Genomic DNA, 26462 nt, shown 5'->3' with positions numbered 1-26462 from the left:
AACTTGATGATGGTGTTGGAGTCGTGCCTGGCCGTGCAGTCATGAGTGAACAGGGAGTACAGGAGAAGACTAAGCACGCACTCCGGAGGGGCCCCCTTGTTGAGGATCAGCATGGCGGATGTGATGTTACCTACCCTTTCCACATGGGGGTGGCCCGTCAGGAAGTCTAGGATCCAGTTGCAGAGGGAGGTGTTTAGTCCCAGGGTCCTTAGCTTAGTGAAAAGCTTTGAGGGCACTATGGTGTTGAACACTGAGCTGTAGTCTATGAAAAGCATTCTCACATAGGTGTTCCTTTTGTCCAGGTGGGAAAGGGCAGTGTTGAGCGCAATTGAGATTGCATCATCTGTGGATTTGTTGGGGAGGTATGCAAATTGGAGTGGGTCTAGGGTTTCTGGGATAATGGTGTTGATGTGAGCCATGACCAGCCTTTCAAAGCACTTCATGGCTACAGATGTGAGTGCTACAGGTCGGTAGTCATTTAGGTAGGTTACCTTAGAGTTCTTGGGCACAGGGACTATGGTGGTCCACATGAAGAGGTTCTGTTCCACTGTGTTATCTGTCTCTATCAGTAATACATTATGTAGAGGTTCTGTTCCACTGTGTTATCTGTCTCTATCAGTAATACATTATGTAGAGGTTCTGTTCCACTGTGTTATCTGTCTCTATCAGTAATACATTATGTAGAGGTTCTGTTCCACTGTGTTATCTGTCTCTATCAGTAATACATTATGTAGAGGTTCTGTTCCACTGTGTTATCTGTCTCTATCAGTAATACATTATGTAGAGGTTCTGTTCCACTGTGTTATCTGTCTCTATCAGTAATACATTATGTAGAGGTTCTGTTCCACTGTGTTATCTGTCTCTATCAGTAATACATTATGTAGAGGTTCTGTTCCACTGTGTTATCTGTCTCTATCAGTAATACATTATGTAGAGGTTCTGTTCCACTGTGTTATCTGTCTCTATCAGTAATACATTATGTAGAGGTTCTGTTCCACTGTGTTATCTGTCTCTATCAGTAATACATTATGTAGAGGTTCTGTTCCACTGTGTTATCTGTCTCTATCAGTAATACATTATGTAGAGGATCAGTTCCACTGTGTTATCTGTCTCTATCAGTAATACATTATGTAGAGGTTCTGTTCCACTGTGTTATCTGTCTCTATCAGTAACACATTATGTAGAGGTTCTGTTCCACTGTGTTATCTGTCTCTACCAGTAATACATTATGTAGAGGTTCTGTTCCACTGTGTTATCTGTCTCTATCAGTAATACATTATGAAGAGGTTCTGTTCCACTGTGTTATCTGTCTCTATCAGTAATACATTATGTAGAGGTTCTGTTCCACTGTGTTATCTGTCTCTATCAGTAATACATTATGTAGAGGTTCTGTTCCACTGTGTTATCTGTCTCTATCAGTAATACATTATGTAGAGGATCAGTTCAGTAAGGAGCCAGCCTGATCACTAGAAATAGACTTCGATCTCAGACGTTTGAAAAGGTCCTGAACACGTCACTGTATTCCTTCCTCGGCATATACAGAATACCAGCCGGGAAACCCAGACAACAGTCCCAGTTCAGTTCTTTACACACACACACACACACACACACACACACACACACACACACACACACATACACATACACATACACATACACATACACATACACACACATACACATACACACACACACACACACACACACACACACACACACACACACACACACACACACCCCTCCTTGTCTAATGTAATCCTTTATAGACTGAGACATCAAGCATGTCATCATTAATCCACATTAACCTTGTCAGCGCCTGAGTGTAATACAATACAACATTTTTTATCTCTCACCACCTAATAGAGGCAGACAGAGATAAAGCTAATATTTTTTTATTTTTTTTATTTTTTATTTATTTCACCTTTATTTAACCAGGTAGGCAAGTTGAGAACAAGTTCTCATTTACAACTGCGACCTGGCCAAGATAAAGCAAAGCAGTTCGACACATACAACGACACAGAGTTACACATGGAGTAAAACAAACATACAGTCAATAATACAGTATAAACAAGTCTATATACGATGTGAGCAAATGAGGTGAGATAAGGGAGGTAAAGGCAAAAAGGCCATGGTGGCAAAGTAAATACAATATAGCAAGTAAAACACTGGAATGGTAGATTTGCAATGGGAGAATGTGCAAAGTAGAAATAAAAATAATGGGGTGCAAAGGAGAAAAATAAATAAATAAATGAAAGAGGGAAAGAGGTAGTTGTTTGGGCTAAATTATAGGTGGACTATGTACAGGTGCAGTAATCTGTGAGCTGCTCTGACAGTTGGTGCTTAAAGCTAGTGAGGGAGATAAGTTTTTCCAGTTTCAGAGATTTTTGTAGTTCGTTCCAGTCATTGGCAGCAGAGAACTGGAAGGAGAGGCGGCCAAAGAAAGAATTGGTTTTGGGGGTGACTAGAGAGATATACCTGCTGGAGCGTGTGCTACAGGTGGGAGATGCTATGGTGACCAGCGAGCTGAGATAAGGGGGGACTTTACCTAGCAGGGTCTTGTAGATGACATGGAGCCAGTGGGTTTGGCGACGAGTATGAAGCGAGGGCCAGCCAACGAGAGCGTACAGGTCGCAATGCTAATAGAGGCAGACAGAGATAAAGCTAATAGAGGCAGACAGAGATGAAGCTAATAGAGGCAGACAGAGATTAAGTTCATAGAGGCAGACAGAGATGAAGTTAATAGAGGCAGACAGAGAAAGCTAATAGAGGCAGACAGAGAAAGTTAATAGAGGCAGACAGAGCTAAAGTTAATAGAGGCAGACAGAGATAAAGCTAATAGAGGAAGACAGAGATAAAGTTAATAGAAGCAGACAGAGAAAGTTAATAGAGCCAGACAGAGATAAAGCTAATAGAGGCAGACAGAAATAAAGTTAATAGAGGCAGACAGAGATGAAGCTAATAGAGGCAGACAGAGATAAAGCTAATAGAGGAAGACAGAGATAAACCTAATAGAGGAAGACAGAGATAAAGCTAATAGAGGAAGACAGAGATAAAGTTAATAGAGGCAGACAGAGAAAGTTAATAGAGCCAGACAGAGATAAAGCTAATAGAGGCAGACAGAAATAAAGTTAATAGAGGCAGACAGAGATAAAGTTAATAGAGGCAGACAGAGATAAAGCTAATAGAGGCAGATAGAGATAAAGCTAATAGAGGTAGATAGAGATAAAGCTAATAGCTGGCAGCTTTAGTCGTGTAGGGAGATTTCCTGACATTAATGAGTCCTGACCTTTCACCTGTAGGAGAACACTGGGGTTATCCTTCCTTACGTTCACAACTCTTATTAAAGCTTTTCCTGTTTCCTTCTCTCTCGCTCTCTGTGTGTGTGTCCCATTTTTAGTTTTTTGGGGGTGTCTTGCTGTCTCTATAATTTGCGTAGAGTTACAATATATACAATATTTGTCAACACAGAAGAGCTCACCACAACGCATTAGACTGGTAGAGAACCAGACAAACATATTACAGTATATTAGCTAAAGATGTAGAAACCAAAAACCACTCCCAGTGTCCCCCTTCCAAAACTGTAACAAATGTCAGACTTAGTTTTTGACTCAAAACTCTGAACTTTACAGTTCCATTTTGGATGATTTCCTACACGCATTGAATCAGTGGTGACTGGAGGAACCCTAGAGATCCCCATTGAACCATTGCTAGTCAATGGTTCATATTTGCGTCTTTGGTTAGTTGAGGGGTTATTGGAGAAACCTTTAATGGTTCAACGTGGCAACTGGTTCTTGGAAGAACCCTGGAGTGGAGGAGTGGCTTTACGAGAGGCGTGGCTTAATAAAGATATATATTTTTTGGGGGCCACCCGTTAAGAGTAAATGTCATTCATGTTCATCTGTTCTGTTGTATTGTCTTCACGTGTCAATGAGCCTAACACAAATACACATTTTGAACTGCAGAGGTTCTGCTGGCGTGGCTAGAAGGTTCTTCCAAGCATCTTAACTTCTAAGAGTGTAAACCTAGGAGCGTTGGATGGCGCTCTTCTTTCTGTATCAAGCAGGTGTTATCAGTGGCGCACTGCAGTTTTGCCAGCTCCGCCCCTAAGCCAGGTTCGAGCAAGGCTCTCTCCTCACTTCCTGCTATTCTACACATTTTTGTCACGGGGCAAAAGAGAAAAATGTGCATTTTTTTAAATATACAATCTCATGCTATTCTACAAATTTTGGTCATGAGGCTGAGAGAAAATGTTGTTTTTTTATAGCTAATTTCCTGCGATTCTACACATTTTGCCACGGGACAGAGAGAAAATGTTGCTGTTTTAAAGCTAATTTCCTGCGATTCTACACATTTTGCCACGGGGCAGATAGAAAAGTTGCATTTTTAAAGTGGCAATCAGCAGTTGAAACAATAACAGTGTGTTTCCCTGCCCCTGTTTTGGATACAAATGGGCCTGGAGAAGTGTAACCACTCTCAGATTAATAGACAGAGCTATGGATGCAAGGACTGACCATCCATCATTTAACAATTATAGATATAACCTTGTTTTGAGCCTGTGGGTCCTTCTCACACTGAATACATCAGTGAGTAAGGGAGGGTAGAAATTAATTCAGCTTATAGATGAATACATCAGGGAGGGTAGAAATTAATTCAGTTTATAGATGAATACCTCAGTGAGTCAGGGAGGGTAGAAATTAATTCAGTTTACAGATGAATACCTCAGTGAGTCAGGGAGGGTAGAAATTAATTCAGTTTATAGATGAATACCTCAGTGAGTCAGAGAGAGTAGAAATTAATTCAGTTTATAGATGAATACCTCAGTGAGTCAGAGAGAGTATAAATTAATTCAGTTTATAGATGAATACCTCAGTGAGTCAGAGAGAGTATAAATGTATTCAGTTTATAGATGAATACCTCAGTGAGTCAGAGAGAGTATAAATTAATTCAGTTTATAGATGAATACCTCAGTGAGTCAGAGTATAAATTAATTCAGTTTATAGATGAATACCTCAGTGAGTCAGAGAGAGTATAAATGTATTCAGTTTATAGATGAATACCTCAGTGAGTCAGGGAGGGTAGAAATTAATTCAGTTTATAGATGAATATCTCAGTGAGTCAGAGAGAGTATAAATGTATTCAGTTTACAGATGAATACCTCAGTGAGTCAGAGAGAGTATAAATGTATTCAGTTTATAGATGAATACCTCAGTGAGTCAGGGAGGGTAGAAATTAATTCAGTTTATAGATGAATACCTCAGTGAGTCAGGGAGGGTAGAAATTAATTAGGTTTATAGATGAATACCTCAGTGAGTCAGGGAGGGTAGAAATTAATTCAGTTTATAGATGAATACCTCAGTGAGTCAGAGAGAGTATAAATTAATTCAGTTTATAGATGAATACCTCAGTGAGTCAGAGAGAGTATACATTTATTCAGTTTACAGATCTTCTTCTTCTTATAATTATTTTGTCCCGTCTTTCAGGTGGTAATGTTCCAGACGTGGAGATCAGAACCAATGGAGATCAGCCTCTCATGACAACAACAACAACAACAACTTGACTCTTCCTGAATACCACAGCACCACGTTCTACCGTACACTCCTTCAATAGGGACCGGAGAGACAGATCACCCAGACTTACAGTTGAAGTATCATCCCAGACTGGATAAACAACTAATTTCCCTTAACATAGACATTGTTATCTCCTCTAAAAACAACCTAAATAAACCAACTGACAGCTGGAATTGCAGAGGGATCAGACTGAGAACTGCCTGGGCCTCAGCTCAAATGACAATGTACGGATATAGTGGTAATGTATGGATAGAATGGTAATGTATGGATATAATGGTAATGTATGGATATAATGGTAATGTATTGATATAATGGTAATGTATTGATATAATGGTAATGTATTGATATAATGGTAATGTATTGATATAATGGTAACATACTGTACATCTCTGCATCTAATCCAAACCAATATCCGTCAGGACTAAACCGTGACTCCCAGCATTGACTCCTGGATGGATGGATGGATGAGAATAATAAAAGAGAAAGAAAGAAAAGATATAGATGACGTATCGGCCAGTGGCGTCTCGGAAACTCGTAGCTGCTCTTAGGAGTGACCTTTTCTAGAGGGAAATGTTGTTTCTCACTCCGTCCGAACCAAACGACAGGAAGCTTTGAAACACACGGCCAACCCCGGTCACCCCCTCTTTGGCATTGTTGAGTCTAAAGAGCTGCTCGCTTTCTCCGCAAGAAAAATAATCTGTCAGGGAGAGATTGCAATACAGTCAACAGGCATGTTTGGGTGGCTGGACTAAGAAAGGAAAGAAAGAATGTTTGGAAGAAAGAGAAAATAATCGTCTGGGTTTTGGAGAAAAATAAAGATTTCGAGGGAGGGAAGACAGACATAAACAGAAATAGAAAAGTTTGATGGTTTCTCAGCCTTTCTCCTTTCGCTGGAGATTTGAGGTAGAGCACATCGTTATTGATAAAGTGTCTTGGCTGTGATCCATGGGAACTGATCCAGCGTGCTGTGTGTCTGTGGAGCTCCCAGCCTGCTTTAGTCTCCTGGGACATCCCTGATACTGTTTCTGGTAGGTCCTGTTCTCCCATCCGTCACCCTCCCTCCTAGCTAGCTACATGACTAAGGGACTAAAGGAAAACCTTAAGGAGGAATACTGAAGGAAGTCTGGGGGGAGAGGTGTCCAGCAGCAGGAGAAGCTGCTAAGATTTTCCTTATCCCCACTGGTGATTCACTTTTTTTGCTCCACTCGCTTCAAAAGAGGACTGTCTGAACTTACTCTGAACGCTCCACAAACGGTGATCCTCAAACTGACACACAGACCAAACCAGGGAGGGCTGCAGACGGTCTGGGTAGAAGAAGAGACAGAAACTGTGGAGCAAACCAGAGGAGAACAAGAGAGGCTCCAGAACTCCTCCAGCAGAGCAGCAAAGCTCCCCCAGATCGAGGCATCTTCCTGGGGGTAGAGATGGAGACGGAGAGGGGTCATATGTCTGTGAGGAGAGGGGTAAGCTGGAGCCCAGGTGGAGGGAGGAAGCCCCTTCAGAGGGTGCATGGCGGTAACACGGACACCGGCAAAAGAGAGAGTGACGCATCTTCGGAAAGGCGGGACTACAAAGCGATCAAAGGACAGGTGACATCAACCTCCACCAATCAGCTGACTCGGAAAACCAGTAAGTTTGATGTTTATTCTATTTACGTGGTTTTGGCTTCTAGTTACCTGCTGGGTTTCTGACCTGCCACAGGGCAGCAGCAGGAAGGAATGTGGAACATGATGAAAGTACACTGAAGGGACTCTGAGATGCAGAAGTTTAAAGTGGCTGAGAATTTCCATTTGCGAGGGTGGAGACGTAGATTTCTCCGGAACCCTCAATTTTTTCTAATTATTATTAATATTATTATTATTAATATTATTAATATTATTATTATTATTATTATTATTGTTATTATTATTATTACTACTATTATTATTATTATTATTAATATTAATATTATTATTACTTTATTATATATATATATTTTTTAAATGTACCACCTTTTTCTACCCAATTTCGATCTTGTCTTGTCGCTGCAACTTCCCAATGGGATCGGAAGGCAAAGGTCGAGTCATGTGTCCTCTGAAACATGACCCACCAAAACCGCGCTCTTAACACCCGCCCGTTTAACCCGGAAGAACCAATGTGTCGGAGGAATCACCTGACGACCGAGGTCAGCCTGCAGGCGCCCGGCCTGCCACAAAGAGTTGCTAGAGCACGATGAGCCCCCCCCTCTGGCCAAACCTTCCCCTAACCCTGACGACGCTGGGCCAAGGGACTCCCGATCACGGCCGGTTGTGATACAGCCCGGGAACGATCCCGGGTCTGTGGTGGAGCCTCTAGCACTACGATGCAGTGCCTTTAGACCGCTGCGCCACTCGGGAGGTCGGAACTCTCCATTTTTAACACGTATGAACACAGAAGCTGATCACACAGCCGACCAAATGACATGAGATATTACTTCTGGGAGATTATACTCCATGTTATGTCAGAGATGGTTAAACGTTCAAAGAAACATCTGTTTCCCTGCAATAAAACCGCAGACTGGGCTACCATGACACACACACACACACACACACACGCACGCACAGACACACGCACAGACACAAACACATATACAGCAACTGGACACATCTGAGATAGAAAGGCAATCCTGCATCCCAACCTAAAGGCCAATCTCAGAAAGACTTCATACCCAGTACCAGTCCAGACCATAATGGACTGAGCTGAGACTTCATACCCAGTACCAGTCCAGCCCATAATGGACTGAGCTGAGACTTCATACCCAGTACCAGTCCAGACCATAATGGACTGAGCTGAGACTTCATACCCAGTACCAGTCCAGACCATAATGGACTGAGCTGAGACTTCATACCCAGTACCAGTCCAGACCATAATGGACTGAGCTGAGACTTCATACCCAGTACCAGTCCAGACCATAATGGACTGAGCTCAGACTTCATAATAAGTTCTTTCCAGATCGTTATCATTATCCTGCCATAGTTGGAGTCGCTACTTGTGTGACAGAGCGGGAGGTAAACACGTCAGTGATGAAGGAAAAACTCCTTAGAGAGTAACATGGAAAACCCCTCAGACAACGTGTGTGTGTGTGTGTGTGTGTGTGTGTGTGTGTGTGTGCGTGTGTGTGTGTGTGTTCGTACACAACTGCGATACAGATTAGCCTACTATACTGAGCTGAAGCAGTGAACCTATTATCGTCGGAACAGATGAACTAACTACAGATTTACAAGACGTTGTTGTGCAGTGATTGGGAAACACATCAGAAAACGTAGGCCTAGGGACTCTGTAACAATCTATAGTTATTAGATGCAGTCATTCAATCAAAGTCTATAGTTCACCAAATTGGAGAATAAATATAATACATTATAGTACATGCAAACAATGCATCTGACGATTTTTAACCCTGTGTTTAGTAGACTGTTTTCCATTGGGATTTGGAGAGGGGCTGAGTCCTATTCGGATTTGGAGAGAGGCTGAGTCCTATTCGGATTTGGAGAGGGGCTGAGTCCTATTCGGACTTGGAGAGAGGCTGAGTCCTATTCGGATTTGGAGAGAGGCTGAGTCCTATTCGGATTTGGAGAGAGGCTGAGTCCTATTCGGATTTGTAGAGGGGCTGAGTCCTATTCAGATTTGTTGAGAGGCTGAGTCCTATTCAGATTTGGAGAGAGGCTGAGTCCTATTCGGATTTGGAGAGGGGCTGAGTCCTATTCGGATTTGGAGAGGGGCTGATTCCTATTCGGATTTGCAGAAAGGCTGAGTCCTATTCAGATTTGCAGAGGGGCTGAGTCCTATTCAGATTTGTAGAGAGGCTGAGTCCTATTCGGATTTGTAGAGAGGCTGAGTCCTATTCAGATTTGCAGAGGGGCTGAGTCCTATTCAGATTTGTAGAGAGGCTGAGTCCTATTCGGATTTGTAGAGAGGCTGAGTCCTATTCGGATTTGGAGAGGGGCTGAGTCCTATTCGGATTTGGAGAGAGGCTGAGTCCTATTCAGATTTAGAGAGGTGCTGAGTCCTATTCAGATTTGGAGAGGGGCTGAGTCCTATTCAGATTTGGAGAGGGGCTGAGTCCTATTCAGATTTAGAGAGAGGCTGAGTCCTATTTGGATTTGTAGAGGGGCTGAGTCCTATTCGGATTTGTAGAGAGGCTGAGTCCTATTCGGATTTGGAGAGGGGCTGAGTCCTATTCGGATTTGGAGAGAGGCTGAGTCCTATTCGGATTTGGAGAGAGGCTGAGTCCTATTCGGAATTGGAGAGGGGCTGAGTCCTATTCGGATTTGAAGAGGGGCTGAGTCCTATTCGGATTTGGAGAGGGGCTGAGTCCTATTCGGATTTGGAGAGAGGCTGAGTCCTATTCGGATTTGGAGAGAGGCTGAGTCCTATTCGGAATTGGAGAGGGGCTGAGTCCTATTCAGATTTGTAGAGGGGCTGAGTCCTATTCAGATTTGGAGAGGGGCTGAGTCCTATTCGGATTTGGAGAGGGGCTGATTCCTATTCGGATTTGCAGAAAGGCTGAGTCCTATTCAGATTTGCAGAGGGGCTGAGTCCTATTCAGATTTGTAGAGAGGCTGAGTCCTATTCGGATTTGTAGAGAGGCTGAGTCCTATTCAGATTTGCAGAGGGGCTGAGTCCTATTCAGATTTGTAGAGAGGCTGAGTCCTATTCGGATTTGTAGAGAGGCTGAGTCCTATTCGGATTTGGAGAGGGGCTGAGTTCTATTCGGATTTGGAGAGAGGCTGAGTCCTATTCAGATTTAGAGAGGTGCTGAGTCCTATTCAGATTTGGAGAGGGGCTGAGTCCTATTCAGATTTGGAGAGGGGCTGAGTCCTATTCAGATTTAGAGAGAGGCTGAGTCCTATTTGGATTTGTAGAGGGGCTGAGTCCTATTCGGATTTGTAGAGAGGCTGAGTCCTATTCGGATTTGGAGAGGGGCTGAGTCCTATTCGGATTTGGAGAGAGGCTGAGTCCTATTCGGATTTGGAGAGAGGCTGAGTCCTATTCGGAATTGGAGAGGGGCTGAGTCCTATTCGGATTTGAAGAGGGACTGAGTCCTATTCGGATTTCCTGTCAGATGAGGAAAGACATGTTCTGTAATACGATTATGATTCAGTCCTTCATAATAAAAGACATGTTCTGTAATATGATTATGATTCAGTCCTTCATAATAAAAGACATGTTCTGTAATACGATTATGATTCAGTCCTTCATAATAAAAGACATGTCCTGTAATATGATTATGATTCAGTCCTTCATAATAAAAACAATATAAATATATCCGTCCCTATGCTGCTATACAATCTCCTTCCCAACGGCAAATACATCTGTTTTCCCATTAGGCCTACGTTCTGTTTTCATTGGCCAACCATTATTAGAAGTCCCGTGCATCAAACACCTCCATTTCCCTCAAAATTACAATATTTACTTGCAATACAATTGATCCCTCTAGAAGTTGTATGTATGGTCTGAGATTTACGTGGAGATGTGCACACTATCTCGTCAAGTTTAAACATTTATAAATAACAGAAAACTGTCACACACAAGGTTGAAAGTAGTTTTTGTGCACACGTACCATTGACAATTGAGGCCACGAGAGAAAGACATGATGTTTTCTCATGCCAAGGAAGCCCTTTAGAATTGATTGAATTGAATTGAGAGAGTGAAAGACACAGGTCAGATCGGAGTGAGAGTGAAGTAACAACTAAGGGAGGGAGCCTCATTGTCAGGGGCCAAGTTGTGTCTCTGCTGGAGGAGAGTAGAAGGTATTGTCTCTCCATGCAGGGAGTTCACAGAGGGCAGACAGAGAGGGAATGTCAGCTAGCCCAGACCAGAAAGAGAGAGGTAGTGAGTTCATGGGCTCCTGAGATCTTCTCCAAAAATTATATAATTACAGTTGGATAAATGTAGATAAACTTGAATTTTTTTTCACAATGACTTAAACAGGATACTAACCTCCACATTAAATCAAATGTCATACCTAAAACCTTGAATTTGGACAAAATTACCTGAATGGACTATTACTACCGAGGACAATCAAGAACAAACTTCTAACAAACCAAAACCTGCAGAAGAAACGCAGTGGAACCTGGAAATACCATCCAACACAGCACTGAGTGAGTAATGTTCAGCCTGAATCTACTTCTGAAGCCAAAAAGTTAAAGACAATAATCTCTTGGTAATTTTGTTCTATAAAGCTTAATAAATAAGGCTACAAAGTTACCAAGCTGCTAGGACAGAACTGACCTGGCTGCAACTTCAATTATAGGGCTGAAGTGTGAAGTGAGAGGTGTGGAAATTCTTGAGCCTAACCTGATAGGAGAGTTTCATAAGTACAAAAACATATTAACACAGACCATCCCCTGGCATGGCACAGTGCTATTAGAGCACACTACCCCTATGTCAAGAGAGAGGGTATTGGCCCAGGGTGGAAACTCAGAATACTAGACATTTAGGAAATTGTAACAACCTCTGTCAATGTGTACATGTCTGGGACAGACAGTAATCGTACAGGACATCCTCATGCAGCTCCAGCAGGACTTTTGCGGGATCAAAGAGAGAGGGCACATCAGGAAAAGATCTCTCTCCGTGACGACTCCCACATCCTGAATGAGTCTGATCACACCTCTTCAAACTGTCCTGCAGATGTGGGTGGTCACCTCCCAGTGTCCAGTTTGAGTTTTTGTTGCAGCTCGTTCCAGTCGCTAGCTGCAGCGAACTGAAAAGACGAGCGACCCGCGGGATGTGCGTGCTTTGGCGACCTTTTACAGAATGTGACTGGCAGAATGGGTGTTGTAAGTGGAGGAAGAGGGCTGCAGTAGATATCTCAGATAGGGGGGAGTGAGGCCTAAGAGGGTTTTATAAGTGTGCATCAACCAGTGGGTTTACATAGCAGTATGGAGTGCAGTGGTGTCCTATAAGGAGCACTGGTGGTAAATCTGATGGTTGAAGGGTAAAGAACATGTAGCCGCTCGAGAGCACCCTTACCTGCCGATCAATAAATTAAGTTTCCGTAATCTAGCATGGGTAGGATGGTCATCTGAATCAGGGTTAGTTTGGCAGCTGGGGTGAAAAAGGAGCGATTACGATAGAGGAAACCAAGTCTAGATTTAACTTTAGCCTGCATCTTTGATATGTGCTGAGAGATGGACAGTGCACCGTCTAGCCATATGACCTTTGTTTTGGAGGTGTTCAAAACAAGGTTAAGGGTAGATAAAGCTTGTTGGACACTAAGAAAGCTTTGTTGTAGAGCATTTAACACAAAATCCAGAGAAGGGCCAGCTGAGTATAAAACTGTATAATCTGGCATACAAATGGATGAGAGAGCTTCCTACTGCCTGAGCTATGTTGTTGATGTAAATTGTGAAGAGTGTGGGGCCTAGGATTGAGCCTTGGGGTACTCCCTTGGTGTAGTGGCTGAGACAGCAGATTTTCTGACTTTATACTCTGCACTCTTTGAGAGAGGTGATTAGCAAACCAGGCCAAAGACCCCTCAGAGACACCAATACTCCTTAGCCGGCTCATAGAAGGGAATGGTCTACCGTATCAAAAGCTTTGGCCAAGTCATTAAAAATAGCAACATTGCTTAGAATCAAGGGCAATGTTGGCATCATTGAGGTCCCATAAGGTTGCAGTGACACATCCATAACCTGAGCGGAAAACAGATTGCATACCAGAGAGAATAGTATAGACATCAAGAAAGGCAGTCAGTTGATCATTGACAAGTTTGTCCAACACTTTTGATAAACAGGGCAAAATAGAAATAGGCCTATAACAGTTAGCATCAGCTTGACCTCCCCTTTAAATAAAGGATGAACCGTGGCTGCCTTCCAAGTAATGGGAACCTCCCCAGAAAGGAGAGACAGGCTTGGTGATGATAGGGGCAGCAACCTTAAAGAAGAAAGGGTCTAAACCATCTGACTCAGATGTTTTTTGGGGCTCAAGTTTCAGGAGCTTCTTTAGCACCTCGGACTCAGTGACTGCCTGCAGGGAGAAACTTTGTAGCGGGGCAGGAGAAAAAGAGGGAGAAGCATCGAGCATAGTCACATTAGAAGGGGTGGGATATGAGGAAATGTTGGATGGGCAAGGAGGCATGGCTGAGTCAAATAGGAATCCTGACTTAATGAAGTGGTGATTAAAGAGCTCAGCCATGTGCTTCTTGTCAGTAACAACCACATCATCAACATTGAGGGACATGGACAGCTGTAAAGAGGAGGGTTTATTCTCCAGGTCTTTAACCGTTTTCCGGTTAGACCCACAGAGAGAGTACTGCTCCTTAAAGTAACTATCTTTGGCCTTCAGAAAAGCCTGAGTTCATTTATTTCTCATTTGGCTGAAAGAGAGCCTGTCATTCTGAGTATGCGTGTGCCGAGCGTTTCGTCAAAAGCAATTCTTGAGGTGGAGTAACTCTGCAAGATCACAGTCAAACCAGGGGCTGAACCTGTTTTTAATTCTCATTTTCTTTATGGGGGCGTGTTTGTTAACTGAAAATATAAAAAAAGGAGGTCCAAGTGTCTTCGACAGAGGGGCTCAAGATGATTCTATACCAGTTTACAGAGAGACCAGTTCATGAAGGAAGGCTTGCTCATTAAAGTTTTTTAGCAAGAGTCTATAACAAATCAGGACAGGTTGTTTCACTGAGCAGCCATTACGAACACAGGCTGTAAAACAGAGATCACTAAGGTCATTACAGAAAATATCAGACTGATACCTATCAGGATTATTTGTGAGGATAACATCAAGGAGAGTAGCCTTTTCTGGGTGTTTAAAAGTAAAATAATGAGTTAAAAAAGGAGTTAAAAATATATCTAAATATATGGACGAGCAATGTCGGAGTGGCATTGACTAGAATACAGTAGAATAGAATACAGTAGAATAGAATACAGTAGAATAGAATACAGTAGAATAGAATACGGTATATACATATGAGATGAGTGAAGCAGTATGTAAACATTATTAAAGTGATGAGTGTTCCGTTATTAAAGTGACCAGTGATTCCATGGCTATGTCTATAGGGCAGCAGCCTCTAAGGTGCAGGGTTGAGTAACCGGGTGGTAGCCGACTAGTGATGGCTATTTAACCGTCTGATGGCCTTGAGATAGAAGCTGTTTTTCAGTGTCTCCGTCCAAGCTTTGATGCACCTGTACTGACGTCGCCTTCTGGATGATAGCGGGGTGAACAGGCAGTGGCTCGGGTGTTTGTTGTCCTTGATGATCTTTTTGGGCTTCCTGTGACATCGGGTGCTGTAGATGTTCTGGAGGGCAGGCAGTGTGCCCCCGGTGATGCGTTGGGCAGACCGCACCACACTCTGGAGAGCCCTGCGGTTGAGGGCGGTGCATTTGCCATACCAGGCGGTTATCCGGCCGACAGGATACTCTCCATTGTGCATCTGTAAAAGTGTGTTAGGGTCTTAGGGGCCACGTCAAGTGTATTCAGCCTCCTGAGGTTGAAGAGACGCTGATGCACCTTCTTCAACACGCTGTCTGTGTGGTTGACCATTTCAGTTTGTGATGTGTACGCAGAGGATCTAGAAGCTTTTCACCTTCTCCGTTGTGGTCCCATCGATGTGGATGGGACCAGCATGCTCTCTCTGCTGTTTCCTGAAGTCCACGTTCAGGTCCTTCATTTTGTTGACGTTGAGGTAGAGGTTATTTTCCTGGCACCACTCCCAGAGCCCTAATCTCCTCCCTGTAGGCCGTCTCGTCATTGTTGGTAATCAGGCCTACAACTGTGGTGTCATCTGCAAACTTCATCATTGAGTCAGAGGACAGACTGTGTGGCCTCCAGCCACATCATAATTAACATGGGCACAAATGACTTAAGAGCCCAGCAGGAAAGGGTGGCCAAAACACTCAAGGGAGTGATTGAAAAAGCTTCTTCCACTTTCCCCAACGCACAAGTTGTTATCTCTGCCCTGATACCACAAAAAGATTTTCCCCTTGCCTCCATACAGTGGGTGAATGCAAGCATTTCGCAAGACTGTGCCTCAAAACCTGATGTCTACCTGGCCCACCACTCCACCCTGGACTTGAACAGCCTTTATGACCAGGTCCACCTCTACAAGACAGCAATCCCAACGGATATCCCGCCCAGACTAGCGAAACACCCTCCCAGACCTGCAAAACCCCCTCCTGAAGGACCTGCACCGAGAGAACCCATTCCAAGCAAACCCTGGCCACACAATATGTAGGCCCCCAATATCAGAACTATGCCCCTTCTGCCCACCCCATGCGCCCCGCCCCTGCGGCAAGGACCTCAACATGACAGCAGGACATATGCCCAGGCCGTGAGCAGGGCAACAGTCCCAACACCCACTATTACACCCGCCCAAGCCCCATCCTGCGACCTAAGAGTTATGTATCAGATGCTCAACATATTCTGCTCACACCAACTGTGAGGGTCCGAGCATAAACCACACAAAAACAACACTAGACGCTATGGAACACAAAGCTCTCATCCTGGAATATACAAGGCCTGAGGTCATCTGCCTTTGGCCAAAAGAGCAGGAACCCAGACTTCATCAAAGAAATTGGAAATACAGACATTGTCATCCTACAAGAAACATGGTATAAAGGAGACGTACCCACTGGTTGCCCTCTAGGTTACAGAGAGCTGGTAGTCCCATCCACCAAACTACCAGGTGGGTGGTATAGAGGAGGTGGACCCACTGGTTGCCCTCTAGGTTACAGAGAGCTGGTAGTCCCTTCCACCACACTACCAGGTGGGTGGTATAGAGGAGGTGGACCCACTGGTTGCCCTCTAGGTTACAGACAGCTGTTAGTCCCATCCACCAAACTACCAGGTGTGAAACAGGGAAGAGACTACTATGCTAATTTGGTAAAGAGCAGACCTAACCCACTCTATTAAATGAGTCAAAACAGGAACATTTTACATCTGGCTAGAACTTAATAAGGAAATTATCTCAAAAGAGACAAATGTCCTTATGTGTGCTACCTATATCCCCCCAATAGAATCCCCATACTTTAACAATGACAGCTTCTCCATCCTAGAGGGGGAGATCAACAATTTCCAGGCCCAGGGACATGTACTAGAGCTGTGGCAACCTAAATGCCAAAACTGGACAAGAACCTTACACCCTCAGCACACAGGGGGACAAACACATACCTGGAGGTGACAGCATTCCTTCCCCCGTATGCCCTCTTAACTAGCACAACTACGACAACATAACCAACATAAATAGATCACAACTCCTGCAGCTGTGTCGGACGTCGGGTATGTACATAGACAATGGTAGGCTTCGAGGGGACTCCTATGGTAGGTACACCTATAGCTCATCTCTTGGCAGTAGTACTGTATATTACCTTTTTCAATGACTTTAACCCAGAGTCTCTTAGAGTGTTCAAAGTCAGTCCACTGACACTCTACTTGAACAGAGCTATACTCAATCATGAGGCATCAAAGTCAAAGGAACTGAATAATATTAAGAAAAGCCATAGATGGAAGGAAAGTAGTGTGGAAATCTACCAAAAACACAATTAGGTAACAACATATTCAATCCCTTCTAGACAATTTCCTGGACAAAATGTTCCGCTGAAATAGTGAAGGTCTACACTTAGCAGTAGAAAATATAAACAGTATATTTGACCTCTCAGCTTCCCTATCAAATCTAAAAATGTCAAGCAGTCAACCGAAGAAAATGAACAACAATGACACATCTTTTGATGAAGATTGTAAAAACGTAAGAAAGAAATCGAGAAACTTATCCAAACAAAAACATAGAGAACCAGAAAACCTGAGTCTACGCCTTCGCTATGGTGGATCACGCAAACAATACAGAAATACACTACGCATAAAGAAGGAACAGCACGTCAGAACTCCGATCAATCCATAGAACCACTTCTGGGAAAATTGGAAAACTCGGAGATGTATGGATAAACCACTTCTCCAAACTTGTTGGCTCTATAACAAATAACAAACAGCAAAAACATATACACGATCAAATACACATCTTAGAATCAACTATTAAAGACTACCAGAACCCACTGGTTTCTCCAATTACTTTGAATGAACTACAGGACAAAACACAAACCCTCCAATCCAAAAAGGCTTGTGGGGTTGATGGTATCCTAAATTAAATGATAAAATATACAGACCACAAATTCCAATTGGCTATACTAAAACTTAAACTCTTTAACATCATCCTCAGCTATTCCCCAATATTTGGAACCAAGGACTGATCACCCCAATCCACAAAATTGGATGCAAATTTGACCCCAATAACTACTGTGGGATATTTGCGTCAACAGCAACCTTGGGAAAACCCTCTGCATTATCATTAACAGCAGACTTGTACATTTCTTCAGCAAAAACATGGTATTAAGCAAATGTCCAATTGGCTTTTTACCAAATTACTGTACGACAGACCACGTATTCACCCTGCACAACCTAATTGACAACCAAACAAAGCAAAACAAAGGCAAAGTCTACTCATGCTCTGTTGATTAAAAAAAAAAAAGCTTTTGACTCAATTTGTCATGAGGGCGTGCAATACAAATTGATGGGAAGTGGTGTTGATGGGAAGTGGGCAAAAAAACATACAACATTATAAAATCCAAGTACACTGACAACAAGTGTGATAAAATTGATAAAGTGCAGATAAAATTGGCAAAAAACACACACATTTCTTTCCGCAGGGACAAGGAGGTGAGACAGGGATGCAGCTTAAGCCCCACCCTCTTCAACATATATATCAACGATATTTAACACTAGAACAGTCTGCAGCCCCCGGCCTCACCCTACTAGAATCTGAAGTCAAATGTCTACTGTTTGCTGATGATCTGGTGCTTCTGTCCCCAACCAAGGAGGGCCTACAGCAGCACTGAGAACATCTGCACAGATTCTGTCAGACCTTGGCTAAAAATAATGGTGTTCCAAAAAAGGTCCAGTTGCCAGGACCATGAATACACATTCCATCTTGACACCGTTACCCTAGACCTGTCACGCCCTGACCATAGAGAGCCCTCTGGGTTCTCTATGGTGTTTTAGGTCAGGGCTTGACTAGGGGGTGTTCTAGCCTTTCATTTCTACGTTGGAGTGAGTATGGTTCCCAATTGGAGGCAGCTGATGATCGTTGACTCTAATTGGGGGATCATACTTAGTGTGGTCCTTTTCCCACCTGCGTGGTGGGATATTGTTTGTGTTTAGTACTATGTGCGCTATGAACTGCACGTTTGTTTATTTATTTGTTGTTTGAAGTTTCACCTCAAAAAATATGTGGAACTCTACTCACGTTGCGCTTTGGTCCACTCATAACGAAAGTGACAAGAGCACACAAAAAACTATACATACAGTGGGGCAAAAAAGTAATTAGTCAGCCACCAATTGTGCAAGTTCTCCCACTTAAAAAGATGAGAGAGGAATGTAATTTTCAACCACCGAAAAAAGAATCCAGAAAATCACATTGTAGAATTTTTAATGAATTTATTTGCAAATTATGGTGGCAAATAAGTATTTGGTCACCTACAAACAAGCAAGACTTCTGGCTCTCACATACCTTTAACTTCTTATTTAAGAGGCTCCTCTGTCCTCCACTCGTTACCTGTATTAATGGAACCTGTTTGAACTTGTTATCAGTATAAAAGACACCTGTCCACAACCTCAAACAGTCACACTCCAAACTCCACTATGGCCAAGACCAAAGACCTGTCAAAGGACACCAGAAACAAAATTGTAGACCTGCACCAGGCTGGGAAGACTGAATCTACAATAGGTAAGCAGCTTGGTTTGAAGAAATCAACTGTGGGAGCAATTATTAGGAAATGGAAGACATACAAGACCACTGATAATCTCCCTCGATCTGGGGCTCCACGCAAGATCTCATCCCGTGGGGTCAAAATGATCACAAGAACGGTGAGCAAAAATCCCAGAACCACCTAGTGAATGACCTGCAGAGAGCTGGGACCAAAGTAACAAAGCCTACCATCAGTAACACACTACGCCGCCAGGGACTCAAATCCTGCAGTGCCAGACGTGTCCCCCTGCTTAAGCCAGTACATGTCCAGGCCCGTCTGAAGTTTGCTAGAGAGAATTTGGATGATCCAGAAGAAGATTGGGAGAATGTCATATGGTCAGATGAAACCAAAATATAACTTTTTGGTAAAAAACTCAACTTGTCGTTTTTGGAGAAAAATAATGCTGAGTTGCATCCAAAGAACACGATACCTACTGTGAAGCATGGGGGTGGAAACATCATGCTTTGGGGCTGTTCTTCTGCAAAGGGACCAGGACGACTAATCCGTATAAAGGAAAGAATGAATGGGGCCATGTATGAGATTTTGAGTGAAAACTGCCTTCCATCAGCAAGGGCATTGAAGATTAAACGTGGCTGGGTCTTTCAGCATGACAATGATCCCAAACACACCGCCCGGGCAACAAAGGAGTGGCTTCGTAAGAAGCATTTCAAGGTCCTGGAGTGGTTTAGCCAGTCTCCAGATCTCAACCCCATAGAAAATCTTTGGAGGGAGTTGAAAGTCCATGTTGCCCAGCAACAGCCCCAAAACATAACTGCTCTAGAGGAGATCTGCATGGAGGAATGGGCCAAAATACCAGCCACAGTGTGTGAAAACCTTGTGAAGACTTACAGACAACGTTTGACCTCTGTCATTGCCAACAAAGGGTATATAACAAAGTATTGAGATAAACTTTTGTTATTGACCAAATACTTATTTTCCACCATAATTTGCAAATAAATTCATTAAAAATCCTACAATGTGATTTTCTGGATTTCTTTTTCTCATTTTGTCTGTCATAGTTGAAGTGTATCTATGATGAAAATTACAGGCCTCTCTCATCTTTTTAAGTGGGAGAACTTGCACAATTGGTGGCTGACTAAATACTTTTTTGCCCCACTGTACCTCTGCCTAAAAATCAGGGCAACAGGTAACTTCCACAAAGCTGTGAATGATATGAGAGACAAGGTAAGAAGGGCCTTCCATGCCATCAAAAGGAACATAAAATCTGACATACCAATTAGGATCTGGCTAAAAATATTTGAACCAGTGATAAAACCCATTGCCCTTTATGGTTGTGTGGTCTGAGGTCCGCTCACCAACCAAGTATTCACAAAATGGGACAAACAACAAATTGAGACTCCACATGCAGAATTCTGCAAAAACATCCTCTGTGTACAACATAAAACACAAAATAATGCAGAGCAGAATTAGACCGATACCCACTAATTATCAAAATCCAGAAAAGAGACGTTAAATTCTACAATCACCTAAAAGGAAGCGATTCCCAAACCTTCCATAACAAAGCCATCACCTACAGAGAGATGAACCTGGAGAAGAGTCCCCTAAGCAAGCTGGTCCTGGGGCTCTGTTCACAAACACAAACAGACCCCACAGAGCCTCAGGATAGCAACACAATTAGACCCAACCAAATCATGAGAAAACCAAAGTATAATTACTTGACACATTGGAAAGAATTTACAAAAAAACAGAGCAAACTAGAATGCTATTTGGCCCTAAACAGAGAGTACACAGTGGCAGAATACCTGGCCACTGTGACTGACCCAAAATTAAGGAAATCTTTGACTATGTACAGACTCAGTGAGCATAGGCTTGCTATTGAGAAAGGCCGCTGAAGGCAGGCCTGGCTCTCAAGAGAAGACAGGCTATGTGCACACTGCCCACAAAATGAGATGGAAACTGAGCTGCACTTCCCAACCTCTTGCCAAATGTATGACCATATTAGAGACACATATTTCCTTCAGATTACACAGACCCACAAGGAATTTGAAAAACAAATCCAATTTTGATAAACTCTCATATCTATTGGGTAAAATTCCACAGTGTGCCATCACAGTAGCAAGTGACCTGTTGCCACAAGAAAAGGTCAACAACAAACAACATTGTAAATACAAACTATAATAATACTTATTTTCCCTTTTTTAGCCTTAACAATTAGCATATTGTTACAACACTGTACATATACATAATATGACATTTGAAATTTCTTTATTCTTTTAGAACTTTTTTGAGATTAATGTTACTGTTCATTTTTATCTTTATCTCACTTTTGTTTATCTGTTTCACTTGCTATATAAACATATGTTTCCCATATCAATTACGCCCTTACATTGAATTGGAGAGAGAGAGAGGAGAGAGAGAGAGAGAGAAAGAGAGGAGAGAGAGAGAGGGGAGAAAGAAAGAGAGAGAGGAGAGAGAGAGGAGAAAGAGAGAGAGAGAAAGAGAGAGAAAGAAAGAGAGGAGAGAGAGAGAGAGAAAGAGAGAGAAAGAAAGAGAGGAGAGAGAGAGGGGAGAAAGAAAGAGGAGAGAGAGAGGAGAAAGAGAGAGAGAGAGAGAGTGGAGAGAGAGAGAGAGAAAGAAAGAGAGGAGAGAGAGAGGGGAGAAAGAAAGAGAGAGAGGAGAGAGAGGAGAAAGAGAGAGAGAGAGAGAGAGAGAGAGAGGAGAGAGAGAGAGAAAGAAAGAGAGATGAGAGAGAGAGAGCAGGCATGTGGGCAGAAAGGCACTCCCCCTCCATCCCCCTCTCGCTCTCTCTCCCTCCCTCCAGACATAGAGAAAAGAAGGCCCTACAGGATCTTCCCATGGTCTAATTCACCAGCTGTACACACGGTCTTTACCTTCCTCTCATACCTGGTCTAACTCAACATGGTCTTTACCCTCTGGTCTTTATCATCTTTGAAATGCAAGAGAAAGGCCATAATGTATTATTCCAGCCCAGGTGCAATTTAGAAGTTGGCCACTAGATGGCTGCAACGTATGTGCAAAGTTTAAGACTGATCCAATGAACCATTATTGCATTTCTGTTCAAAATGTTGTACCAAGACTGCCCAAATGTGCCTAATTTGTTAATGAATAACTTTTCATTTTCAAAATTGTGCACTCTCCTCAAACAATAACATGGTATTATTTCACTGTAATAGCTACTGTCAATTGGACAGTGCAGTTAGATTAACACGATTTTAAGCTTTCTGACAATATCAGGTATGTCTATGTCCTGGGAAATGTTCTTGTTACTTACAACCTCATGCTAATCGCAATAGCCTATGTTAGCTCAAAATCCCTGTGGACGGGACACCGATCCCAAAGAAGTTTGAACTCATCTTTACTTTTACTCCAAGTATGATTGGACACTCGCGTCTCTGGTACCTGGTCTAACTCAACATGGTCTCTACCCTCCTCTGGTTCATGGTCTAACTCAACATGGTCTCTACCCTCCTCTGGTTCCTGGTCTAACTCACCATGGTCTCTACCCTCCTCTGGTTCCTGGTCTAACTCAACATGGTCTCTACCCTCCTCTGGTACCTGTTCTAACTCAACATGGTCTCTACCCTCCTCTGGTTCCTGGTCTACCTCAACACGGTCTCTACCCTCCTCTGGTTTCTGGTCTAACTCAACATGGTCTCTACCCTCCTCTGGTTCCTGGTCTAACTCAACATGGTCTCTACCCTCCTCTGGTTCCTGGACTAACTCAAAGACATACAGCTGAGGCTGATCTAGTGTCAGACTTTACATATTTTTTTTTTAAATTTTTTTTATTTAACCTTTATTTAACCAGGCAAGTCAGTTAAGAACAAATTCTTATTTTCAATGACGGCCTGGGAACAGTGGGTTAACTGCCTGTTCAGGGGCAGAACGACAGATTTGTACCTTGTCAGCTCGGGGGTTTGAACTCGCAACCTTCCGGTTACTAGTCCAACACTCTAACCACTAGGCTACCCTGCCGCCCCAGATGACCTTACAGGATGAGTGTAGGGAATGAAGTTGAAATTATACTTTTTTTCCCCCACAGTTAATGAATGATTTTGCGAGAAGAGTTACATTTTTCTGTAGCATATGGGTTCATGTGAAGATGTTTCTGTAGCATATGGATTCGTGTAGATATTTAACATTGTCACGGCAGATTTCCTCCTCTTCCTCTGAAGAGGTGAAACAAGGATCGGACCAATACGCAGCGTGGTAGGTGTCCATGGTTTTTAATAAGAAAAACTCAACATGAACACAAATACAAAAATAATAAAGTGAACTGGCAACGAAACTGTCCCGTGTGGCACAAACACTGACACAGGAAACAATCACCCACAAAATACCCAAAGAACATGGCTGCCTAAATATGGTTCCCAATCAGAGACAACGATTGACAGCTGCCTCTAATTGAGAACCAATCTAGGCCACCATAGACATACAATTTACCTAGACAGGATACAGCCCCATGAACATACAAACCCATAGACAAGCCAAAAACACATAAATCCCCCATGTCACACCCTGACCTAACCAAAATAATAAAGAAAACAAAGATAACTAAGGCCAGGGTGTGACAAACATGACTTGTCATGTGTCTTCTGCACTCAGTTATTCCCCTCCACAAACACAAATAAATCAATATTTACACACATTGATCGAAGTTTTTCTATTTCAAAACTAAGTTAAAGTTTGGCACATTGTATCAACCCCCATATGATGTCTACACCTCACAGGCATTCAAGGGGATTTCTGTGTTTCTCTCTCTGCTTTCACCCTGAGTGTTTCCGTTATTCCATCTGAAAGACAGGGTTGCTTGGGAAATGTGAAATCGGTAGCCTCGTCAACTCTATGATGGCACTATCCAAGCTCTGAAACTAGACAAACTCACCGCTCTCTCTGCGCCACAGTCAATGTGAAGTCAGTCAGTTTGTGTGTGTGTGTGCACTGGACTGGGTGGAGGCGAGCTGAGCCTGTGCTGTGTGCGCTGTAGGTACCAGCAGCTTTTGCAACGAAAACGAAATCCGATCCTCTGTCGAGCAGAGCAGCAGAAGGGTGTGTGTGTGTGGGGGGGGGGGAAGCGGATACAGCTAAATTGGAAAAGCTTGTGGAACGGCAACTAAAAGAGCGATCTGACTTTTTAAAAAGGTAAGGAACGACTGAAAAGGGGACTGGCATATTTACTTTGTAACTTCCTCATAGAGCAGAACATTTATCCATAAATGTCTTTCCACCCAAAACTGAATGTTTCCTTTGGTTTGAGAGCTTTAGGGAGAAGTTGTTGTTTTTACTTTAAATGTGAGTGCGCTTTATTTTTCCAGATCTGTGTGGTGAACTGCTGTTTTAGTGGACTTTTCCATATTGTAATTTATGCTCTAAAAAATGCACATCGGTTAAACGTCTCAGTTTAATTCATGTATGATGAATGTTCCACCATGTGATGCGTAAATTAATGTACTGAAAAGTGAATCCACGGTATTTCATGGCCATATGGGATCTGCGTTTTCTGTCTGAAGTGTAGTCTACAGTCTCTTATGACGGTTTATAATTTGGCAGAAACGGTTGGAAAAATGGTTGTCAGTCATCATAGTTCTACTTTGGAGACGTTTTGCGGTAATAACGTAGCCTAGGTCATTCAATTCCTAATCCTGACCATTTACGGAATGGTAATGCACACACATAAACTCAGTGTACTACCATTCCATAAAATACCTGTCAGGAGATGATCTTCCAAGGTCACTATTTTGGTCGTCAATATTTCGTTGTCATATCAGAATGCTCATGATTGGTTGTTTGCACGTCTTCGCAGCTAGTCACCTGGAAGGTGTCTGGATCCCAAATGGCACCTTGTTCCCTACATGGTTCACTACTGTCTCCCTCATGCACCCTCTCTCAATTTCAATTCAATTCAAGGACATTCTTGGCATGGGAAACATATGTTTACATTGCCAAAGCAAGTGAAGTAGATAATAAACAAAAGTTAAATAAACAATAAAAATATAAAAAAAACACTAAACATTAAGCTCACAGAAGTTCAGAAAGAATAATGACATTTCAAATGTCATTATGTAGTTTTGTAACAATGTGCAAATAGTTAAAGTAAAAAAGGGAAAATAAATAAACATAAATATGGGTTGTGTTTGTTCTTCACTGGTTGCCCTTTTCTTCTCTCTGTCTCCATCACGCCCTCTCTCTCTCTCTCTCTCTCTCTCTGTCTCCATCACGCCCCCTCTCCTCCTCCTCCCTCTCTCTCTCTGTGTCTCCATCACGCCCCCTATTCTCCTCTCTCTCTCTCTCTCTCTCTCTCTCTCTCTCTCTCTCTCCGTCTCCATCACGCCCCCTCTCCTCCTCTCTCTCTCTCTCTCTCTCTCTCTCTGTCTCCATCACGCCCCCTCTCCTCCTCTCTCTCTGTCTCTCTCTCTCTCTCTCTCTCCCCCATTGTGGGTTAATTTAATTAAGGTCCAGATTCAGTCTGTAAAATCTTAAAAACAGATGCAGATTATTCCTGGTCTGGTCGGCTGGCTGTAAACTGTATTTGGAGGGATCGCCATTCTATTTAATGTAAGACCCACTCAGAGCCAGGAAGAAAATCTGCCTTTAATGTGAACACCCTGGGAAAGATAGGTGCCCCAAATAGTGCCCTATTCCCTACATAGTGCACTACTTTTCCACAGGGCTTTGGTCAAAAGCAGTGCACTATAGGTAGGGGATAGGGTGTCATTTGGGAAGTGCGCCGGGTCAGAGTTTGGAGCCAGCTGGTTGGCTGCTTTAGGGGATATTGTGATTGGCTTGTACACTGTGGTTCCCATCAGTTGATGTACAGTACCTGTCTTGATTGTCATGGTGTGAAGAGAGGCTGAAGGTTGGCCTGTCTTGATGGTCATGGTGTGAAGAGAGGCTGAAGGTTTGCCTGTCTTGATGGTCATGGTGTGGAGACAGGTTGAAGTTTTGCCTGTCTTGATGGTCATGGTGTGAAGAGAGGCTGAAGGTTTGCCTGGCTTGATGGTCATGGTGTGGAGACAGGTTGAAGGTTTGCCTGTCTTGATGGTCATGGTGTCGAGAGGTTGAAGATTGGCCTGTCTGGATGGTCCTGGTGTCAAGAGAGGTTGAAGGTTTGCCTGGCTTGATGGTCATGGTGTGGAGACAGGTTGAAGGTTGGCCTGTC

At 43.1% G+C, this 26462-nt stretch overlaps 1 protein-coding gene and 1 long non-coding RNA gene across 4 annotated transcripts in view; one reads left to right on the top strand and one right to left on the bottom strand.

The window, feature by feature from the left end:
• LOC149971522 (uncharacterized) overlaps positions 1-26462 on the bottom strand; it is a 255974-nt gene that overhangs the window by 53236 nt on the left and 176276 nt on the right. The gene's annotated exons all lie outside the window — the stretch shown is intronic.
• The window catches only part of LOC110504491 (uncharacterized), a 73555-nt gene that overhangs the window by 15105 nt on the left and 31988 nt on the right, over positions 1-26462 (top strand). For 2 of the 3 annotated variants that reach the window (XM_036969840.2, XM_036969842.2), the window contains exons 2-3: positions 5481-5791; positions 5987-7196. In XM_036969840.2, coding sequence (XP_036825735.2) covers positions 6992-7196 — 205 coding nt within the window. In that variant the 5' untranslated portion in view covers positions 5481-5791; positions 5987-6991. Of the gene's footprint in view, positions 1-5480; positions 5792-5986; positions 7197-24205; positions 24446-26462 lie in introns of those variants that run through there. The other variant, XM_090221150.1, reaches the window with a different exon arrangement.

The sequence above is a fragment of the Oncorhynchus mykiss genome, chromosome 25, assembly GCF_057628025.1.
Source record: "Oncorhynchus mykiss isolate SJ-2025 chromosome 25, ASM5762802v1, whole genome shotgun sequence".
NCBI classification, from domain to species: domain Eukaryota; kingdom Metazoa; phylum Chordata; class Actinopteri; order Salmoniformes; family Salmonidae; genus Oncorhynchus; species Oncorhynchus mykiss.
Note: the sequence above shows the minus strand (reverse complement) of the source record. Positions and strands in the feature narration are given on the sequence as shown.